This window comes from Dipodomys spectabilis, unplaced genomic scaffold (assembly GCF_019054845.1).
Source record: "Dipodomys spectabilis isolate Male_0828 unplaced genomic scaffold, ASM1905484v1 ptg000234l, whole genome shotgun sequence".
NCBI lineage: Eukaryota > Metazoa > Chordata > Mammalia > Rodentia > Heteromyidae > Dipodomys > Dipodomys spectabilis.
In genome coordinates, this window is record NW_024870911.1 from 1,484,163 (window position 1) to 1,505,047 (window position 20,885).

At 35.4% G+C, this 20,885-nt stretch overlaps 1 protein-coding gene across 1 annotated transcript in view; it reads left to right on the forward strand.

The window, feature by feature from the left end:
• Pawr (pro-apoptotic WT1 regulator) overlaps nt 1-20,549 on the forward strand; it is a 67,994-nt gene extending 47,445 nt beyond the window's left edge. The window contains exons 4-7 of the mRNA XM_042698811.1: nt 709-743; nt 11,841-11,979; nt 13,613-13,717; nt 15,733-20,549. Coding sequence (XP_042554745.1) covers nt 709-743; nt 11,841-11,979; nt 13,613-13,717; nt 15,733-15,819 — 366 coding nt within the window. The 3' untranslated portion in view covers nt 15,820-20,549. The remainder of the gene's footprint in view (nt 1-708; nt 744-11,840; nt 11,980-13,612; nt 13,718-15,732) is intronic.
• The last annotated feature ends 336 nt before the right edge of the window (nt 20,550-20,885 follow it).

Below are 20,885 nucleotides of genomic sequence, written 5' to 3' on the forward strand. Positions count from 1 at the left end.
GAAGCTTGTCTGCTATCTACTTTCAGTAACTTATAAATAAATAAGTATAATAACACTCAGTTTTATTGTCTTCCATTTCATACTTCTGCATTTGTTAAAATTTTGCTGCATATTTGTACTAATAGTAGTTGGCAGGCATAAGGAAAAGCCTGTTGCCTGGTTGCTCATAGTATTTTAGGTGGTAGAGCAGTAACCCCCAAGTCAGTAGGGCTGCTCTTGTTTAGAAAGCCATCCTTCATTGCTTCCTTCATTTCAGTCAGGAGGGTGATGTAGCATGTTCAGAAATATTTTGCATATAATCAGAATGAGAGAGATGAGATGTTTTACTGCATTTGGGAGATTCAGAGATTATTAGCATTTTTCTCATGCTTTTTTAAATGAGTACCAATTAGGTATACATTTAATTTTAGTTTATATAGAATATTTTAGAAAGCTTTAAGTTCACTGATAAGTGATGGCCTACCCAAGTATTTTCTGAACTTTTAAAATACATATTAGACAACAATTTATAAGTGATTAATTTGAGCTAAACACCAAGTTTTTAAACAATCAAGTTTTGTTTGATAAGTGATGTGAATTTTAAAAAGTGTAATAGTTATTGCACTCAGCTGATTCTTTCAAAATTAGATATTCTTTATCAGTTGTCTATTAGTGATTGTATACTTAAGCACATATGCAAACTGATTTGTCATTATTTTTACTTCATAGGAATCATCTAGAACAGTTTCAGGCAGATATAAAAGGTAAGAATCTTAAATTTGTTACTCATATTGTAGACATGAGTATAATGTCTGTCTGACCATTACTTAAGTAAGTAGAACTGCTTAAAGTAGCTTTTTGAAAAGCAGGAAACCTTAATATTGTGAGAAATTACATTGTAGGTAGGTATGTAATGTCTGTCTGACCATAGGTTATTCTGACTTATCCTGCAGTTTTTGAAAACTGCCCACACTGTGAATTTGCATAGTTTGATGAACTTTGCAAAATAAAAACTTAGAATCACTTTACCTCATATATTCAACTTTTGAAAATACAAGTATTTAAAGCCACCAGCACAACTATGTTTATTGCAGCATTATTTACCATAGCTGAGATATGGAACCAACCCAGATGCCCCTCAGTACATAAATGGATCAAGAAAATGTGGTATATATACACAATAAATTCTATGCCTCCATCAGAAAGAATGACATTGCCCCATTTGTTAGGAAATGAAAAGACTTGGAAAAAATTAAGTAGGTAAGCCAGGCCCAAAGAAACATAGGTTCCATGGTTTCCCTTATTTGTAATAGTATATGTCTGAGACAAGCAGAATAGGTCAGATAAGATGATGTTAAGCGAAATGAACCCCAAGATAAGGACACAAGTGTTTTTTTTTTTTTCTTGCTTGCTATTGTTTCTAATGTATTTATAAGGTACCACGTGATTTTTTTTGTTGCTTTGTATGTCTCTCCCCCACGGTATAACCCGTTTTCACTGTATTTGGTGTTGGTATAATTTGGGGGGGGGAAGGGAAAAAACAAATTGTTTAAATAGGGATACAGGTGGACCCATTGCAACAATGAGATGTACAAGATGCTATTTTGAAAAATGAACTTGTTACAATTTAGGTGGGGGGTGGGGAGTGTAGTTGTGGAGATGGGAGGGCAGGGATGGTAGGGGAAAACAAAGGAGGAGGCAACAGTGCTTGATAAGAAATGTACCCATTACCTTGCTCATGTAATTGTAACCCCTCTGTATAGTATTTTCACAATAAAAAACTTATTTAAAAAAAAAGAAAAAAGAAAATCTGTTGTAACAAATGAGAAGGAGGTGATCTGTGATGGAAGAGATTTCTCTCTGTGAGGAGAGGCAAATGCCTCATGAGTGTGCATTTCAATAAATGCAAAAGTAAAATTTCAAAAAAAAATACAAGTATTCCACTTATATTAAGAAAATGCCATAAAGCTACAGGTGGTTTGAACAACAAAATTAATTTACTCACAGTTTGTAAAATTAGGTGGTCATGATCATATTTCCACTCAGCTAGGTTTTGATGGGGGCTGTCTTAAATAAACCTGGGATGCAATGCCATCTTGCATTATTCTGTAGTGAAGTTGGAGACTGGCTTTTTGATGTCCTTTTTATGATGTCCCATCATGGAGGGACCTCTACCTTCCTGACTTCATCTAAACCTGATTATCTCTCAAATGCCTATTAATAAGTGCAGTCACATTGTGGGTAGGATTTGAATATATTTATTATATTATACCTAAGTGATGAATAAACACCAGAGTGTTTATATGTGTACGTATATAGGAACGTAATTGCAGTCATTGTGAAAAATTGTTCATTGATAGATAGTACCAGAAAGGTTAACTTCCTGGTCTTGGTGAGATTGTAAAGGTTGCTGAAACATGTGCTTATAATGTGCTAAAACATAGATTAATGGGTTCTTATAATGTTTTAAGACACTTCAATAGCAGTCTCAGTTTTCCTGGTAATTTTTTAAAGTAGATACAAATTTTACTTTCCTTTGATAGATGAGGTAAATGATGTTCTAGAGGTAGAATATTTTGCTTGGTGCTACAAACTTAGTAGCAGAAACTGAATTTGAACTCAGGCAGACTTACTTTAGCATTCACATGCCTGGGTGGTCTCCAGCTAGCATTATAGGTGTAAGGCCTCCCACAATGATTTTTATTATTCCCTTTTTAAAAGGAGTTTCATGAGTTGTAACTCAAACATCATAAAAGTCACCTTTTTAAGGTGTATTCACAGTGCTATAACCATCACTACTATCCAGTTCTAGAATTTATTTTCCTACCATGAAAGGAAAGCCTTTGCTCATTAAAGAGTCAGGCCTTAATTATTGCTCTTAGCAATAATCTACTTTCAGTCATTATAGATTTATCTATACTAGATATTTCATATATGTGAAACCATACATATACAATGTAGTCCTTTGTAACTGTGTTCCTTCACTTAGCGTATCAGAAAATTCACAAATCTACTATATCTTATTTAGTCATTCATCACTTATTTATGCTAATATGAAATGTTATAGGTGCATGTAATACATAGTAGAGAATATGTATTAAACATTCATGTACAAGATTTTGGTCCCGCCCCCCGACTTGGGGCTTGAACTTAGGGTATAGGCACTGTCCTTGAGCTTTTTTGCTCAAGGCTAGCGCTCTACCACTTGAGCCACAATTCTACTTCAGATTTTTGGCAGGTTTGGCAGGAGATAAGAGTTTCATAAAGTTTCTTGCCCAATCTGCTTTGAACTGTGATCCCCAGATCTCAGCCTCCTGAGTAGCTAGGATTACAGGCATGAGCCACTGGCACTTGGTGATTCTGATATATTCTTAGTACATAGAAAATTTTTGTATTGTTTTGTTAAAGGGTTTTTCCCTCAAAACAAAAGGGACATTATATGTCAAATATTTATTGACTCATTCTAAGCTGTGAAGTCCTGTGTGAGAGACTCGTGGTAAGTTAATAATACTGTATAATTTTAGCTATTCTTTCTGGGATAAAACAAATGACATTTAGAAGAATGTTTTCTTTTCTGAATTTGTTTTGTCTAACTCCCAAGTAGTAATAGTTGAGCAGCCAAGTACTTTCGATAAAATAACTATTCTATTTGATTTTTTAAAAAGGATAATTCCCTATATTTAGTATGACAAACATGAGCATAAATGATAACTTGTAAATGGAACAACTGAAATTTTTAACAGTGAGACATATTTAAAGCTGTGCTATATTCTTGTAAACAGTAAAAATGTAGTTATTAAAATTATGGCATAGAAAAATAAGGATTGCATAAGAAAGTTATAACCTGCTTACATTAAATGTAGAATAGGGAGAAGAGTGTTAAAAGTTTATCAAGTAAAAAATATATATACGTTACTGTAGACTTGGCCTATATATGATATATATAATCTGAGATCTAATGTCATGTGCCACTAAGATTCTGTTAAACAATATTTTCAAGCTGGGTGCTGGTGGCTCATGCTTATAATCCTAGCTTACTCAGGAGGCTGAGATCTGAGGATCATGGATTCAGAGCCAGCCCAGGCAGGAATGCCCTTGAGACTCTTATCTCCAATTAACTACCAGAAAACTGGAAGTGGCATTGTGGCTTAAGTGGTAGAGTGCTCACCTAGAGCTGAAGAGCTGAGGGACAGTGCCCAGGCCTAGAGTTCAAGCCCCACAACCAACAACAACAACAACAAAAAAGAATATTTTCTTGCCAGGTGCCTATAATCCTAGCTACTCAGGATGCTGAAATCTGAGGATTGTGGTTTGAAGCCAGCCTGGGCAGAAAATTCCCCAAGAGACTCTTATCTCTAACTATGAGACTCTTATCTCTAACCACTCAAAAACCAGAAGTGATGCTATAGCTCAAACTCTAGCCTTGAGCACAAAGAGGTTCAGGGCCTGTGTTCATGTCCTGAGTTCAAGTCCCACATCTGACAAAAGAATAAAAAAGGAAAAATAATGTTTTCCTGGGAGATCTCTTTTTTCACTGAGATTTTTGAAGATTTCTGTGATCCAGAAAAGTTAGGAACCTATTAATACGTTTTAAAAAGGATTGTCATTTTTTCTGGGTGGATAGGGTTACTGATAAAGCTTATTTTTATATTTCTGCATAGCATATATCATTTTTATTAGAGTTGGAGACTTGGTTCTGATTGCTAGTAATTGGTTTTGTGTGTGTGTGTGTGTGTCTAATTGGAAGAAGAAAAGAGAGAACCCTTTAGACAGCATGAGCTACACTGAGGAGTGGGAGGGCAAGGTAGTAAGAGATGCTAAAAATATGGAGACTACCCATGCCCTTGTTGGGTCATGTAGGAAATCACATCCTATGCTTCTGAATATTTGATATCCATTCTTAAAGTGGGATTGTACCCAGGAGTCTTGTATTTCTATTAATTGCTAAGCTTTAAAATGTCTATATTATCAGAAAATTCCTCTAGCTGTAATCTTAGTGCTGCCAACCTCACTCTCATGATAGTTTTAGAATAACAGTGTTATTTTCTCCAACACAGCACTCATCTTTCCAGAGAAGATGTGAAATACTCAGAAGGGGGGGAATCTTCCAGTAAAAGATGGTATTTACCTTTAGTGATACTGGCTATGATTTTCCCTTTTCTGAACATTATAATTAATATTGTTGTAGCTGAGGGCAAATGGAGGAAGATTCTGTTGGGATCTTAATTAGAGATTTGTGTTAACATTCCTAAGTAGAACATTACAATCTTTTTGGAGTTAATAAAACAGCTTTTTATTTTGAATATTTTCCATTTTGCATATCTGGGCTACAAAATAGGTTAAAAAACTTTTTTATTTTTTGGATAAACTGTTTGACTTGGCAGTAAAGCCAAGTAACCAGTTCTTCATCATTATGATAGTACTTCTTTCATACCTAATATGTACTGGGAATAAAGCAGTATTTTTATTTTCCAGTAATAATTACGTCTTGCATTTACCCTTGCGTAATGGTGCCTTTTTTATATACTGACAAGCCTGTTGTGAAGGATCTGTAAAATTTTTAAGGCAGGTATCTGCAGAAGTGGATGCTGGCTGGAGTCGTGAGGGCCTCTCACGATGCTCCAGGTTTTGGTAGAGTGGGTTCGTAGGCCCTGTGAGGTGAATGCTGCAATAGTGGTGGGATCTCTCATAGTGTGGCAGTCATACTGCTGAGTCCCAGAGTTTCCCTGGACTTCACAGAGGAAAGCTGATGATGGCAACTGTAGCTGAGGCACTGAGACCAAAAGCATTGAAGTAGTGAGCTGGAGATGGAGCCTCAGGCTGAATGCATTAGTTGTCCTAAAGTTCAGGGTGCTCTCAGGCTTGTGTTCTGACATCATAGTTGTGTAGGTGAGTAGCTGCAGTCATGAGGTGGCAGTCCAGTGTTAGAGCTGTTGGGATGCTTGTGAGACTCCAGGGAGGTGAAGATGCAGTGGCTGCAGTCCCTTGGCAGAATGAACTTTGGCCATGGCTCTGTCCTCAACGTGGGGCCCAAAGTGAGTTACTTCTCCAGAACAAAACAGTCAGAAACATCAGGTAGTTCTCCAGATTGGGATCAAAGCCAGTGAGAGCTATGGAACCTCTCCTACTACGTGGTGTGGACAGAGATCTGTGATGTCTTGTTTGCCTTGTCTTGGTGATGTGGAATTGGCCTTGGCTGGTGGGCAGGGTCACATTTGTGGTAAGTTTTGTTCCTCTCTCTATGCTGCTGTGTCAAGACTCTGATTCCTGTACAGTTTGTGTCACTCCCTTATTGACATATGGTGTTCTTCCTCAGTTCCCTTCCTGAAACCAGGACATTTGTTGTCCTGGTTGTTCTATAGGGGACATGAGTGCTGGGCCTCTCGACTCAGTCATCTTGGATCATCCAGCCACTTTCAAAATGCAGTTCATTCTTGTTCCTTAAGCAGCTACAGAACCACTAAAAGACAAATGTATTTGAGTGTTTTGTTTGTAAGTGGTACTTGACAGCATTAGAGTTTCTGCCTGAATATCTTGTAGTTTATGAAGAAACTGAGCTTTTTTTTTTTTTAATGTAAAAGATTCTTTAAGAAGTTTTGGTGCTTTTCTGCAATATGAGATGACCTCGCTGATACCTTACTCTTGATTTTCTTACTGTCATTTCTTTTCTAGTATCTACTTCTTTATAGTTCTTCCTTTCTGATATCTACTTTTTATGTGTGGATATTACCTAACCATCTTTCCTAGACTTTATTCTTTCTTTTTTTGTTCTGTTTGTAGTAGATACTTTATTCCACTGACTTCAGTTTCAATATTTAAAAAATGATATTGAAATGTTAAGTAAAAAATTCCAAGTCTGGGCTGGGAAGGTGGCTCAGTGGTAGAGTGCTTGCCTTGCATGCATGAGGCCCTGGGTTCGATTCCTCAGCACCACATAAGCAGGAAAAAAAAAGCCGGAAGTGGCACTGTGGCTCAAGTGGTAGAGTGCTAGCCTTGAGCTGAAGAGCTGAGGGACAGCACTCAGGCCCAGAATTCAAGCCCCACGACCAGACCCAAAAAAAAAAAAAATTCCAAGTCTTATTGTAAGGACCTCTGATAGCCAAGCTATTTGTGTGATAGTTTGTAACCAACCATAAATACAGACTAGCAGCCATCTAGTCTTCTGTATCACAAATTGTTAAAGTAGGATTTCAGAAATATAGAAGCACAATCAATTATACTTTCTTTTTTAAAAATTCGGTACTATAAATAAAACGATAATTTGTCTCTGTTCATGTTCTGTTTTTTGCTATATACCTAAAGTGTATTCTTTTTATATAATCCTTGTAAATCTCATAAAGTGTATATAAGTAAATGTAGTCCCAACATAGGTATATACATAAACAAAGGTTGGAGACCATTAAATTCTTCCATAAAATAACTTTCATGTTTCCTGCTTGCTTGTCCAGCCTCTTATCTTATCTTTCTTGTGTTTACATTTCATGCTTTAGCCATATTGGGCTTTTCTGTTTCTCAAATGAGCCACATACTCTTAGTTTTAGATATTTGCACATTCTTACTGCTTCGTTAAGTGTAAACATTTTCTAGCATAGTGCTATTCATAATGTGGTCCTTGAACTATTGTCACAATCCATGACAAGCTCAGTAGAAAACTAGAGGAAGCGTGTAGAAACCCAATGGCATTTCAGATTGTCATCCTCCCCTGCAAATCCATGGGCTTATTTGGGAAGACAGTATATGCTGGTTCAAGTGCTGGTGAGTTGCATGCTAGTCATGCCCACTGCATAGGGTATTATATGTTAACTATTTGTACTCAGAGTTCATAAGGAGCAAAGGAGATGTAATTCATTTTGCTTAAAATCTTGTTATAATTTTACTTAGATTTATTTTTTTCTATACATGAAATGAATTAAAACTCAACATAGCTAAATTAAATGATAAAAAAGCAAAAAGTAAAAACAATTGTTTTCATTCTTTTTAAATTTTAATTTATAAATATTGTCTAAATCTTGGAAATAAAATTTATATTATGTCTTTTAATCCTAGTTTACTAATGAAAAAGCAAACTATTGGTCTTTTTGACACAAAAAGGTACACCTTTTCTGACTATGAAGGGCAAAAACAAATCGTTTAAATAGGGATACAGGTGGACCCATTGCAATAATGAGACGTACAAGTCATTATGTCGAAAACGAACTTTACAACTTTGGTGGGGGGGGAGGAGGGTTGGGTGAGGGGATGTAGGGGGAGAATGGGGGATGGGAAGGGGAAACAAAGGAGGAGGCTACAATGCTTGATAAGAAATGTACTCATTATCTTGCCCATGTAATTGTAACCCCTCTGTACAGTATTTTCACAATAAAAACAAAGAAAGTAAGCAGTACATTAAATGGTGGCAGTGAAGTCATTTCAAAGGCACTACAGTTGGTGCTAATTCAGTTGAGAAGTATTTACTCTCAATATATTGAAAGTCTGATTTGACTACAATCTGTGGAGAAGAGTTAAAATCATAGTGGTTTACTTGTGAGTAGAGACTAGCTAGTGAAACAATAGTTAGAATTTGAGTGGCTTTTACATGTATAAATAAACCAGAACCAAATTTACTATTTGAAAGAAAGACTATTCCTTTAGCTGATGGAAGCAGATATTTAGGATTTCACATATTTGTTAGTAATTTATTATTTTCTTACAAAGTCTCTTGAACAAAGTTGTCAACATTGAGAAGCCACATACAATAAATAACAAGAGTTTGCCTGCAAACCCTGGATAAGTCTGTAGCAAAGAAGGTAATTTGGATACCAGTTTCCAGCAACACCATAGGTTTACGCAATAAGAACAGGATAGTAATAAAGAAGACTAAATCTCCGACAAAGTTCTCTCAGAATAGAATACATTATTTTATTGTCATAAAAATGATGAATAATAACGTTTTTCAGTTTCATTGCTGATAAACACAGCTTGTTGTAAAGCACATACATTTTTAATTGGCCACAGTATTAACAAATGTGATTTGAAGTTTTACATTGACAAAATGTATTCTGTTTTATATTTTATTAAGTAGTTGTACAAAGAGGTTATAATTGTATAAGTCATATATTCTAATTATGCACAGAAAGAGACAATACTTGGGCTGGAAATAAGACCAATGTCCTATTTTTCTCACAGAGAAATAAGAAAATGCTGTGTCAGATAAACTACACAGTACCTGTACTCTATCAGCTGAATTAACAGTTCACTACAAATGTGTACTATTCACTAATGCATTAAATTTTAGATTTCAAAAACATTAAATGATAGTTTCAGTCTTGAACTTATCAGTTGAGGCTAATCCACTGTCCTGTGCTAAGTTATACATTGGTTCTCAAAGGGAAAATTTCAGTGGAGACTATTTGAACTTGGGGTTAAACTCTTAGTGTTTATTGTTTTTACAAGATAAGAAACTACTTTGGTTGCCAGCTCTTTTTTTTTTTTTTTTTTTTTTGTGTGTCATGGAGTTTGAACTCTGGGCCTGGGCATTGTCCCTTAGCTCTTTAAATATGTGAATCAGATTTATTTGGCTTATAGATTACTTCTTTTTCATTTCTTTTATTTTCCTCTTTTTCTTTCTTTCTTTCTTTCCCTCTCTCCCTCCTTCCTCCCTCCCTCCCCCCTCTTTCTTTCTTTCTTTCCTTCTTTCCTTCTTTCTTCCTTGATTTAGCCTTTTATGAAGGGAAGGCATGTCTGATGTTTTTCCGTGGCTGATAAGGTCCATAATATGTTAAAAATCTGTGTGAAAGCTTCTATATAGGTAGTTTGGGTTCCATAATGCAGTAACAATAGTCAACAAATAGCTTATGACATTGGCGATACATATTTGAAAAAGTTATAATCAGAAATGATATGTTTGAAAGCTTTAATTTTTAATAAAATGAATCTATAGGAAGGAAATTTTAAAAATCAGAAATTTACTTTTTTCTTCAAAAGTTTCTTTAGATTTTACTGTGATTGTTTTAGACAAAATAATTCAGTAGCTGTCTATGAAAGATTGAAGACAATATTGAAAAGCATATTTTTCTGCATTTTTGATTAAAAGGAATATGGTGAAGTTTTCTGAAATTCCTGTAAAAATTCTCATCTTGTTCCTGTTAACATAGTTTTATGGGACTGGTTCCTCTGCATGCAAGTAGCTTAAAGCAAGTAGTTTAGATTCATATTTATCCCATCTGAGTCATCGTCAGTATACCCTAGATTGATAAATTAACAAATGTGGTAGCCAGGCTTCAAGATGGCCCCAAGAGGCCTACTTCCTTGTATTTCCACTTGGGAGAATGTCCTCTCTCATTGTACCAAGGTTATTATGCATGGCTAATAAAATAAGGCAGATGGAATATCTTGTCACTAGTAAGATTGGGTTATGATTTCAGCTTCTCCCCTGCTTGCTCTGTCACTTTATCTCTGCAAAAGTCAATTGCCATATGGAAAATTACCCAAATGGAAGGACCCTGTAGGGCTTCTACCAGTAGCCAGTGAGGAACTGAGCACTTGAGCTGTCAGTCACAAGTGAGCTTGAATGCAGATTTTCTAGCCCGGAAATCAAGCCTTCCCATGGCTGTAGCACTGACCTGACCAACACCTTGACTTAAAGCTCCTTAATCACAATCATCCAGGTAGGCTGCCTCTGAACTCTTGAACAGAAGAAACTTTGAGATAATTAATGTGTGTTATCCAAAGCTACACAATTCTAAGATAATGTTTTAGTCGTAGTAAATGATATAGCAAACAAGAGGTAAACTTGTTTGTTAACATTTATTGATATATAGATATAGATATATGCTCACATACATACATACATGCTATTAATTCAGTATATGTAAATTAGAGTTCTTACAGATTCTGCTTTGTCTTACTGTGAAGGGGTTATATGCTGTATTATAGTAAATGAAAACTCTATATGTATGTATGTATTTATTTATTTATTTACTTATTTGGTACAGATTCAAGGGCTTGAACTCAAGGCCTGGGCACTGTCTCTGAGCTGCTTTTGCTCAAGGCTGGCACTCTACTACTTGAGCTACAGCCACTTCTTCTTTTTCTGTTTATGTGGTACTGAGGCATTGATCCCAGGGCTTCATGCTAGCTAGGCAAACACTCTACCACTAAGCCATATTCCTAGCCCCTTGAGCTTTTTTTTGGGGGGGGGGGAAGGGGGGTCTGGTTGTGGGACCTGAACTCTGTCTGGGTCTGGGCGCTGTCCCTCAGCTCTTCAGCTCAAGGCTAGTGTTCTACCACTTGAGCCGCAGCGCCACTTCTGGCTTTTTTCTTTTTGCTTATGTGGTGCTGAGGAATTGAACCCAGGGCCTCATGCATGCAAGGCAATTGTTCTGCCACTGAGCCACCTTCCCAGCTCTTTTTTTTTTTTAAAGACAAACTCAAAGCTAGCTCTCTGCCACTTGAGCCACTTCTGGCTTTTTGTGTGTGTGTGTGTGCTTAATTGAAGATGAATCTTAGGACTTTCCTGCCCAGGCTGGCTTCAAACCATGATCCTCAGATTTCAGCCTCTTAAGTAGCTAAGATTACAGGCATGAGCCATCAGTGCCTGGCAGTAAACCGAAAGCTCTATATAAAGTTCGAGCCTGTGCTTGCTATTAACATATTCAATACCTAGAACAAGGTCTGATATCTCACAGTTACTTAGTAGATTCCCAGTTAGAAGAATCAATGCTTCTTTTAAATTTTCCTTGAGTTAGAATGATGATTAGTCCATACAATGGTAAATAAGCTGTTATACCAATATATCCTCTGGAAATGTTGTTTAAGATTGAATAGAAAATATCCCTGACACTATTAAAGATTTTATAAAATGTGTCTTTTTCTTTGCATAGCACAACCACTGCCTCAGAAGATGAAGTTTCAAGTAGATATACCAGAACAGATAGAGGTAGATATAACAGAGATGCAACTGTTGCAAGTAATTTGGTGTCAAGTAGCACACTGGAAAAGAAAATTGAAGATCTTGAAAAGGTATGAATTATGAGTTATTCAAGATTTGTAAGGTGAATGTATCATAAGGATTTTTTTTTCTGTTTAATAACATCTGTGAGATAGAAAATAAATAGAAAATGGTAGAGAATGGGTAGTGATAATGAAAGATTGACTGGTATTTCCATCTAGTAATATCAGACTTGCTGTTGTTGATGAATTTTGACAATACTGGGTATTGAACTCATTGGGTATTGGCCAATACTGTGTATTGGTCTCATGTTTGCTAGGCAGGAGCTCTACTGTTTCAGCTTTGGCCCCAGTTCTGTTTTCTGGTGGTTAGTTTTTTGATAGGGCTTGGTTCTTGCCCAAGCAATAAGCACATGCTTGAGCTTTAATCCTGTGATTGCTGGGATCAGAGGTCTGTTTCACCATGTCCATCTTCCCTCCATAGAGAATGGAGTCTTGTAGACTTTTCTAACTGGTCTGGCCTCAGGCTGCAGTCCTCCCAATCTTAGCCTTCCAAGTAGCTGGAATTATACACATGAGCCACAGGCACCCTGCTATAATTAGCAGCTACTTACAACCATCACTTATGTATTTAGTTTAAGATATATAGCAACTTGGTATTCACTGGTTCTGTCCAGTTCTTAGGAAGTTAAAACTTGAGGAATGAAAGAGATCTTGTGTTCCTTAATACATTTGATGATAGTCTCATTCTGCTATATGTTACCTTTAATATGTTGAGAGTTTTGAAAAGTTTAGAAGTCAGAGCTGGCAAGAACAATTCAAATAAATATTAGCTATAGTCTCATAGATACTGAATTATTTGGTGAGTAAGTATTTTACGAAACTGTTTTAAGTAGAGATTTAATTTTTGAAATTTCTTTTTATGTTAATTATTTTTAAGTCATGTCTGTGCTTTAACAAACATTCCTGCTTTGTGCATTTAAATTTAAAACTTTAGAGAACACACACAAGGTTCTGTGTAGTGTTCAGGGGGGGTTCCTCAGAAGTCTTCTGGAATAGAGGAATTGGAATTTAATTGCCAGTAGTTGCCTGCAATTGATTGATTTGAATAGCCACTTTCTCTGAGGGCCAGTAGAAAAGAAGTGAAATCCTGGCCACCCAGACCTTTCAGCTCTGCCTGTCTCTTGCTCTCTGGTGGCTCTCAGCCTCGGGCCCTGCATTACAAATACAATTTTGTAAAAGGTATTGTTCTAAACAACAAAACAAAAACAATCCCTTTGCAAGCCGAGTGTTGGTGGTATAATCTTAACTACTCCCGTGGTTGAGTCTGATGATTGGGGTTCAAAGTCAGCGTGGGCAGAAAAGTTTGTGAGACTGTTACCTCCAAGGAAATCACAAAACTCTGGAAGGGGATCTGTTGTTTTAAGTGGTAGAATACTAACCTTGAACAAAAAAATTCTCAAAGACTATCCAAGCCCTGAGTTCAAGGAGGAGGCTCACGCCTATATTCTTAGATACTCAAGAGACTAGGACTGGGATCTGAGGATCGAGGAAGTGACTCAAGAAAGCACAATGTAAGCAGAAAAGCTGAATGAGAGCACAAGGTCTTGAATTCCAGCACCAGTGCTAGCACAATAGCTAGCTGAATTAATGAATGAATAAGCAAGTTACTTCCCTATTAATGCTTTGTAATTGTATCTACCAGGAAGTACTAAGAGAAAGGCAAGAAAACCTAAGACTTGTGAGATTGATGCAAGATAAAGAAGAAATGATTGGAAAACTCAAAGAAGAAATCGATTTATTAAACAGAGTAAGTATTTTACATATTTTAATTACAAAGTCTCCTTTTAGCAATGACATGAGAGTGCATATTTATGAAGAAATTATTTAATTGTATTTTCCAGTTCTTTAATGAGAGAGTAATTTGTGGTGAGAATTATATTTTATTCCATAACTTTATTTCATTTAGGCAATGACTAGTTTAACTCAATTTTTGTTCCTTGCGGGGTTGACTAGTGAATTTGTTCTGTTTTTTTCTTAAAAGTTTAGAGGTTTAACTGGGCACCAGTGGCTCACACCTGTAATCCTAGCTACTCAGGAGGCTGAGATCTTAAAGATTGCAGTTCAAAGCAAGCCTGGGCTGGAAAGTCCATGAGACTCTTAGCTCCAGTAAAAGTGAAAATGACACTGTGGGTAGAGTGATAAAGCTCAGTGATAATACCCAGGCCCTAAGTTCAGACCCTACAATCACACCACCACCAACAAAAAAAAGTCTGGAGGTTTAGGCAGCTTGTCCACTACCAATATAAAAGGAGATTGGGAAAGAATTACATTAATAAAAAAATTGGTACTTTATCACTAAAAGAAATTCCAGCTATCTTTGTGTATATTTCCATCACTTCTTCCTTGTACTATATGTATTTCTAACTTGAGCGGTAGGTCCCAAGCTCTACTTACTGCTTTTTGTAGCTCTTATGTGTGTCTTTAGCCCCAGAGCTTACTTCCTGTTTAAAGTACTAGGCCATATAAACAATGGTGATAAGAAAAATATCCCCAAACCTGGCTTTATTATAGGATTTTTTTTTTTGGGTCCGGTCATGGGGCCTGAACTCTGGGCCTGGGCGCTGTCCCTCAGCTCTTCAGCTCAAGGCTAGAGCTCTACCACTTGAGCCACAGTGCCACTTCCGGCTTTTTTCTTTTTGCTTATGTGGTGCTGAGGAATCGAACCCAGGGCCTCGAGCATGCAAGGCAAGCGCTCTACCACTGAGCCACCTTCCCAGCCCTATTATAGGATTTTATATAAGATGGAAGACAGAATTAAGTTTGCTTCAGGGTAGAAAAGCACAGACCCCCAAACCAGTCTTAACTATAACTATAAAAGAATTAGATGGTGAAGTACTTGCATGTACCCTACCCCAGCACCACTAAAATAATAAAATTAAACATGTAAATTTGTTCTAGTAAAGCTCAAAGGCTATAATTACAACTTATAAACGAAGACAGTGAAGCTTTCAGTTTATAACTTACTCTAGGCCATAGACAGTCACATATGGTGAGCCAGTGCTTGACATCAGATATGGTCTTTCCTTTTGGTTCATTACAAAGCAGTTCTCCATTTGTGTTAGAATTCAGCTTTTTCTCCCCAGTATTGAGGTTTCTCGGTGCCTCTCACTTTCCAGAAAGGCTCTCTTACCACTGAATCCTGCCTCTGACCCTTATTTGTGCTGGTTAACATAAACTTGGGGAAGGGGAAATAAAGTTTATTTTTCAAAAAAAAAATTGACAAATTACTTATAATACTTATATGGGAAATTCATAATTTCCCATCATTATAAGTAATTTTTTAATAATTTCAAAATCCCAGTTTGTGGCTCTCATTTGAAAAACTGAAAAATCTGGCAAGAATTAGCCCTGAAATCTTTATGATAACAATGAAAAATCAACTAATAGATGCTTGCTTTAGGTTGGACATCTTCCATTGAAAGTTACCTTCAAAACTTACCCTTATTTTAAAATTAGTTGATTAAATGAAAGATTTTTTTTGGGGGGGTCCGGTCATGGGACCTGAACTCTGGGCCTGGGCACTGTCCCTCAGCTCTTCAGCTCAAGGCTAGCACTCTACCACTTGAGTCACAGTGCCACTTCCAGGTTTTTTCTTTTTTGCTTATGTGGTGCTGAGGAATCGAACCCAGGGCCTCAGGCATACAAGGCAAGCGCGCTACCACTGAGCCCTAAATGAAAGATTTTTAAATGTGAATTTTAAAAAATGTTTTAAAATGTCCATAAGTTTTTTAAAAGTACTGTTTTTCTTTTTTTTCCTTAAAGGACCTAGATGACATAGAAGATGAAAATGAACAGCTAAAGCAGGAAAATAAAACTCTTTTGAAAGTTGTTGGGCAGCTGACGAGGTAGAAGATTCAAGGCTCTTTGTGGAAAAAATCCTTTAAAACTACTGATTGAATGTTACAGTTAATGCTAGTGTAATACTCCTGTGTTACAGTACATTAAAATAACTGTATATTTATTTTTAGAAAATGAATGGATGTTTATTTTCAAAACTTCTTCTTTTCATTATGAGTTAAAAAATCTTTTATTTCATGAATAAGTAACATCTTTCAGTTATTACAATGATAGGTAATGCTTCTTGGTTTTGTGTGGTATTCAAATAATATATGTTTTAAAGTCACAGTTGTTTGAATATATTGTATCTATGCTAGTGTATTTTCTCCATAAAGGAATATATTGTAGTCTTTGTTTACATGAATTCACATTCTTTGGGGAAATTACTTACCAATGCCTTATTACTGATGTTGCAACCTTTTACATGTTGAAGATTCGTTCATAAAGCTATTTGTCTACTGTCATTTGTTCTTTTCTCTTGTTCTAAGTGATTTAGAGTAGTAACAGAAGCACTACTTTGTATAACAGTAATCTTGTAGAGGAAAGCAGTTTTTAAAAGTCAATATGTTCTAGTCAGTTAAATACAAACTTAAGAGAATACTTGAATTATGCTGTAGTAAATGAAAATTTACTATTTTGTTTTTGAATATTGAAACTTGTTACATTACTTTAATTCCTAAGAAACAGTTGTAATTTTTCCTATGTAATTTCTTATGTAGGTACTACTTTATTGTTTCAAGGTTTATTATTAAATATGGGTGATTTAGAAAGTTACTCATTCTTCAGGCTTCAAACTTGTGTACAGTTGACAGTTTTTGAGAAGGAAACCCATGCTTTTTCTAGCAGATGCTAGAATATTAGAACCATGTATTTGTCCACATTGAAGACATTTATACATATATTAACAGAACAGTATGTAAGCAGAAGTAGTATCAAAATACTTTGCCTAATTTCTAAACTGGAAAAACACTGTGATACTGTTTTTATATGAGTGAATATTCCCCTATCCCAGATTTAAGGAATTTTTTTTCCTAACACTGAAAACTTTTTTTAAAAAGTTATTTTTTGGAGGAATTACCTTTTATTAAATATCCTTAGTACCTAGAGTTTTTTCATATTATATTTTCATATTGAGTAAGAACCTCCCCTTCCTTAATATGTATTAACATGAAGAAATGTCTTTCTGCAGTTGAATCAAGCAGCAATACTAATGTCGTTTTATCTAATAAAGCACAGATAGATGTAGCTTGAACATAGGAGAGCCCATTTAGGGTGCCCTACTGTCTCATTTTACTTCACTTGCCAAACTTACTTATTCACCATTAGAAAATTAGGGAATGGAAGACAATGGGGAAAAATTGAATAATAAATATCAGCTTTTAAATTCTAAATATATCTGCAGTTAGAAGTATCAAAATTAACCAATGATCAGAATCACTTGAGCAGTTTTAAAAAGAATCCCTGGCTCTAACTCTTAAGTAGATTTAGATTGAGACCTGAACTCTATAGACTTTTTAAGGCTCATCTGATTTTTAGTGTAATGTAGTTTTGGAATCAGTTGCTGTTGTGTATTTTCCATTTAAGGTCCTGTAATTGACAAATTAGCTACCAGTATTTTCTTCCTTTAAAGTAATAATTAACCTAGGGTCCCCACACCCTGCCCGAGGGCAGTTTTTGTACATCTATATATATGCTTGCTGCTCACATGAAGTTCAGTGTTAGCTCATGAAATTTGATACAGCTACAAGAATTAGTGAAGAACAGCTTCCTTCTTGGAGACTTGCCCAGCATAACAGTGATCAGCTGCCCACATTGCTACGGTATCTGCCAGGCTCAATCACTACTGGGCTATGTGGTACTCATCTCTTCAGTCATTTTTAGGTATGTGGCAGAAAGGTCTCCATTGCTCAGATCTTTATCAACTCTGCAGATGTGAAAATGCTGGCAATATCCTACCTTAATATATTAGTGAAAGAATTAGTTTCAGTTTTCTGTTTAGTTCCTATGTAGATAAAGGCACATTTTATTTCACTTAAAAAAATTGTACTGGTTATGAATGCTTCTAAAGCTTGAGATGTTTTAAAATTTTTCTCTCTAGTATTTTCAGGAATGGTTTTTGCTTTTTTGGTGTAATGACTCCCAGTGCAGATACAGGAGCCTCACGATTTAGGCAACGCATTTCACAAGGGTGCACTTCCCCACTTCTAAAATGTGTGTTTATTTCATGTAGGAGTTTTACACTGAAGTAGGACTTACTACAGTTTCTCCCTTTAAATATATAAAGAGGTAGGTGATGGTGGCTCACACCTGTAATCCTGTTTACTGGGGAAGCTGAGATTGGAGGATCCACTTTTGAAGCCCTCCCTGTCACGAAAGTCAGTGAGATCCTTATCTCCAATTAATCAGCAAAAAGCTGGAAGTAGACTTGGCTCGAGCGGCAGAACCTTAGCCTTCAGTGAAATAGCTAGGCAAGAGTGAGAAGCCCTAAGTTCAAAGCCCTGTACCATAGCAATACTCAAAGGCAACAAAGTTTTCTCACCAATAAATTAAATATTTACAAATAAATATTTATAAGTTTTAGGGGAAGTGTTAAGCAGGTAGTCTAAGTACATGTGTACTGTCATAGGAAACATGCTTATTGTTAATAAAATACATTTTGTGAAATCCAGTCCTATTAATATTATTTCTCATAACTCCTTGTGATTTGTGGCAAAATAAAGCACATCCAAAGTTACAACATTTTCAAAATTAAGTTTATCTCTGCTGCTGATACGGACCACCTTAAAGTTATTACAATTTTTATTTCATTTTTCTAGAGTTCTTTATTATTTCATTATAATACATTTACCATTGGAGGGAAGGGGAAGGAGTTGGGACGTGTACTTTTAAATAATAGTAGATTAGCACTGTCACACGTGTCCAAGTATATTAAAATGTAGAAAATTAAGTATTAATGAAGCACTGTAGTCTTTTATTTCCATAATTTAAAATTTGCTTAATTGTGGTAAGAAGCAATATATTCTTAAGGTGGAAAACCTACCTCAGTTATATGTGGTTTATCTTTTTTGGAGCAGTCTGGATTTTTGTAGCTAGACATCAAATGGTAAAATTTTGGGTCCATATACTTTGTTGAAAACAATGTGAATTAGGGTAATACAAAGACACATGCTGTACACCATAAGAAAAAACATTGAAGATCTTTTAATCAATTAGATCAATTAATCTAATGTCTTTAACCTTCATGTTGATAGTCTTCCTTTGCTTTTTTTTTTTTTCAGTTTTGTGATTTTTTGAGTTAGTGACTAGTAAGTTTCAGGTAATGCTGGCACTCATCATTTTGCTAATTTGTTCTAATATTTAGGTGTTTTCATTTTTGTAATATATGAACCAGAACACACCAGCTTTTTCTTAGAGAGAATATGTTAAATTAGAAAGAATTAGCATCCAAGAATCAGAACTTTTTGTTAACACTTCTCATATCTGAGTCCTAATATGTAACAGTAAACTTACAGCTAGATTTGCATTGGAATTATGCTCTCCTAAATAAAGGACATCCTATTGATGAAAAATTTTAATTCTGTTGTTCATTAAACTGAAAGTGTAATGCTACATGGACAACAAAGTTTGCTCATCAAGTATATCAACAAAAGCACCTCCCCCCATGCTGTTCAGCTTCTCTTTGATCTATATAAGTTGGCTGTTTGATTCTGGGATTAAAGACTTGAACCATTATGTAAGAAAACCTTTAGCCCACATTTTTTGTTTTGTTTAGCTGAATTTCCTAGCCCATTAAAATCCTGTTCTCATCCCCCTCCCCAAATCAGTGTGAGAGTTGCATTGAATATTCATACCTATCTCAGCAATCATGTGGTATAGAGTTATAGTTATGTTAAAGTTTTAAATAAATGGATATGAACCAACTCTTCCACTTAGCAGAGTACATTCTGTGTAGTGTGTTAGTTGCATAGAACAGTTTTAGCTAGCTTGCTTGTCTAATCTGAACAGTTCAAAGGTACTTTTTATGCTAATTATTCCGCCATTGTCTTACATTAGATCTAGTTAATAGGTACTGTCAAATACTGACTAGTCCAAGGAAAGAACATATATATTTGAAAGTACCTTGCCATATTAATTTGGGTAATTATGCATTAGGAAAGAAGCATTAAGGAATTTATAACAGTAATAAAGTGAAAAGAATTGTGTGTCAGGTGCACCAAACTGTTCCAAATCTGATTTCAAGTTAGTATTTCCATATACATTATTAATAGGGCTTTCTTAAAACATTTAAGCTTCTGCCCTTCAGTTCACAAACTAGCATTCACTCCAATAAGATTACAAGGTTAGTGGTAATGATTCTGAATTTTAAGTGCTTGTGTTTTGTTTTTCCCTCTGGTGCCTTCTTGAATGTATGTTACTTTTCATCAACTTGTTTCTTAAAAGATTTGGCTATGCGATACAAGGTTTTTATTGCTTTTTTTTTTAATTTAAGAAAACAAATAGACATTGGTACCAGCAAAGATCATTTGAAAGCTGCAGCTCACTGTTTTGTTGAAAAATCACTAATTCAGATAACCTAAGTGTGGGAAAACATCTGGATAGATAATTGAGTACAGTATTGTACATGCAGCTTTGACCATTCCCACTGCATAGGTTTTCATTGTGGATATGCAACATAATATAGCTTTAATTTCAATATGCTTTTCATGTAAAAAAATACTCAATAAAAGTTACATTTTCATTTATTTTTTTAACACTGGTTATTTTTTTCCCTTACACTATTAATGAAATCCTCTCCCTGATTTTTTTTTTTTTAGAAATTAAGCAAAATGAAATATTTCAAAAATCTGTATTTGGTTATATTATTTTAGAAGAATTTATATTTTAAAAACAAAAATATAACTTTAATATCTGAATATAGTAATGATAGGACTTCTTGATGAGTGAAGAAGTGTGCTTTATGTTCAACCTGATTGCAAACCTTGTCTTTGTGTTCAAAAACTACTAATTTCTTGATTTATGATTGCAACTGTTATAAACTTAATCTGAATTCAAACTACACCTGCTATCCAAAGAACTGT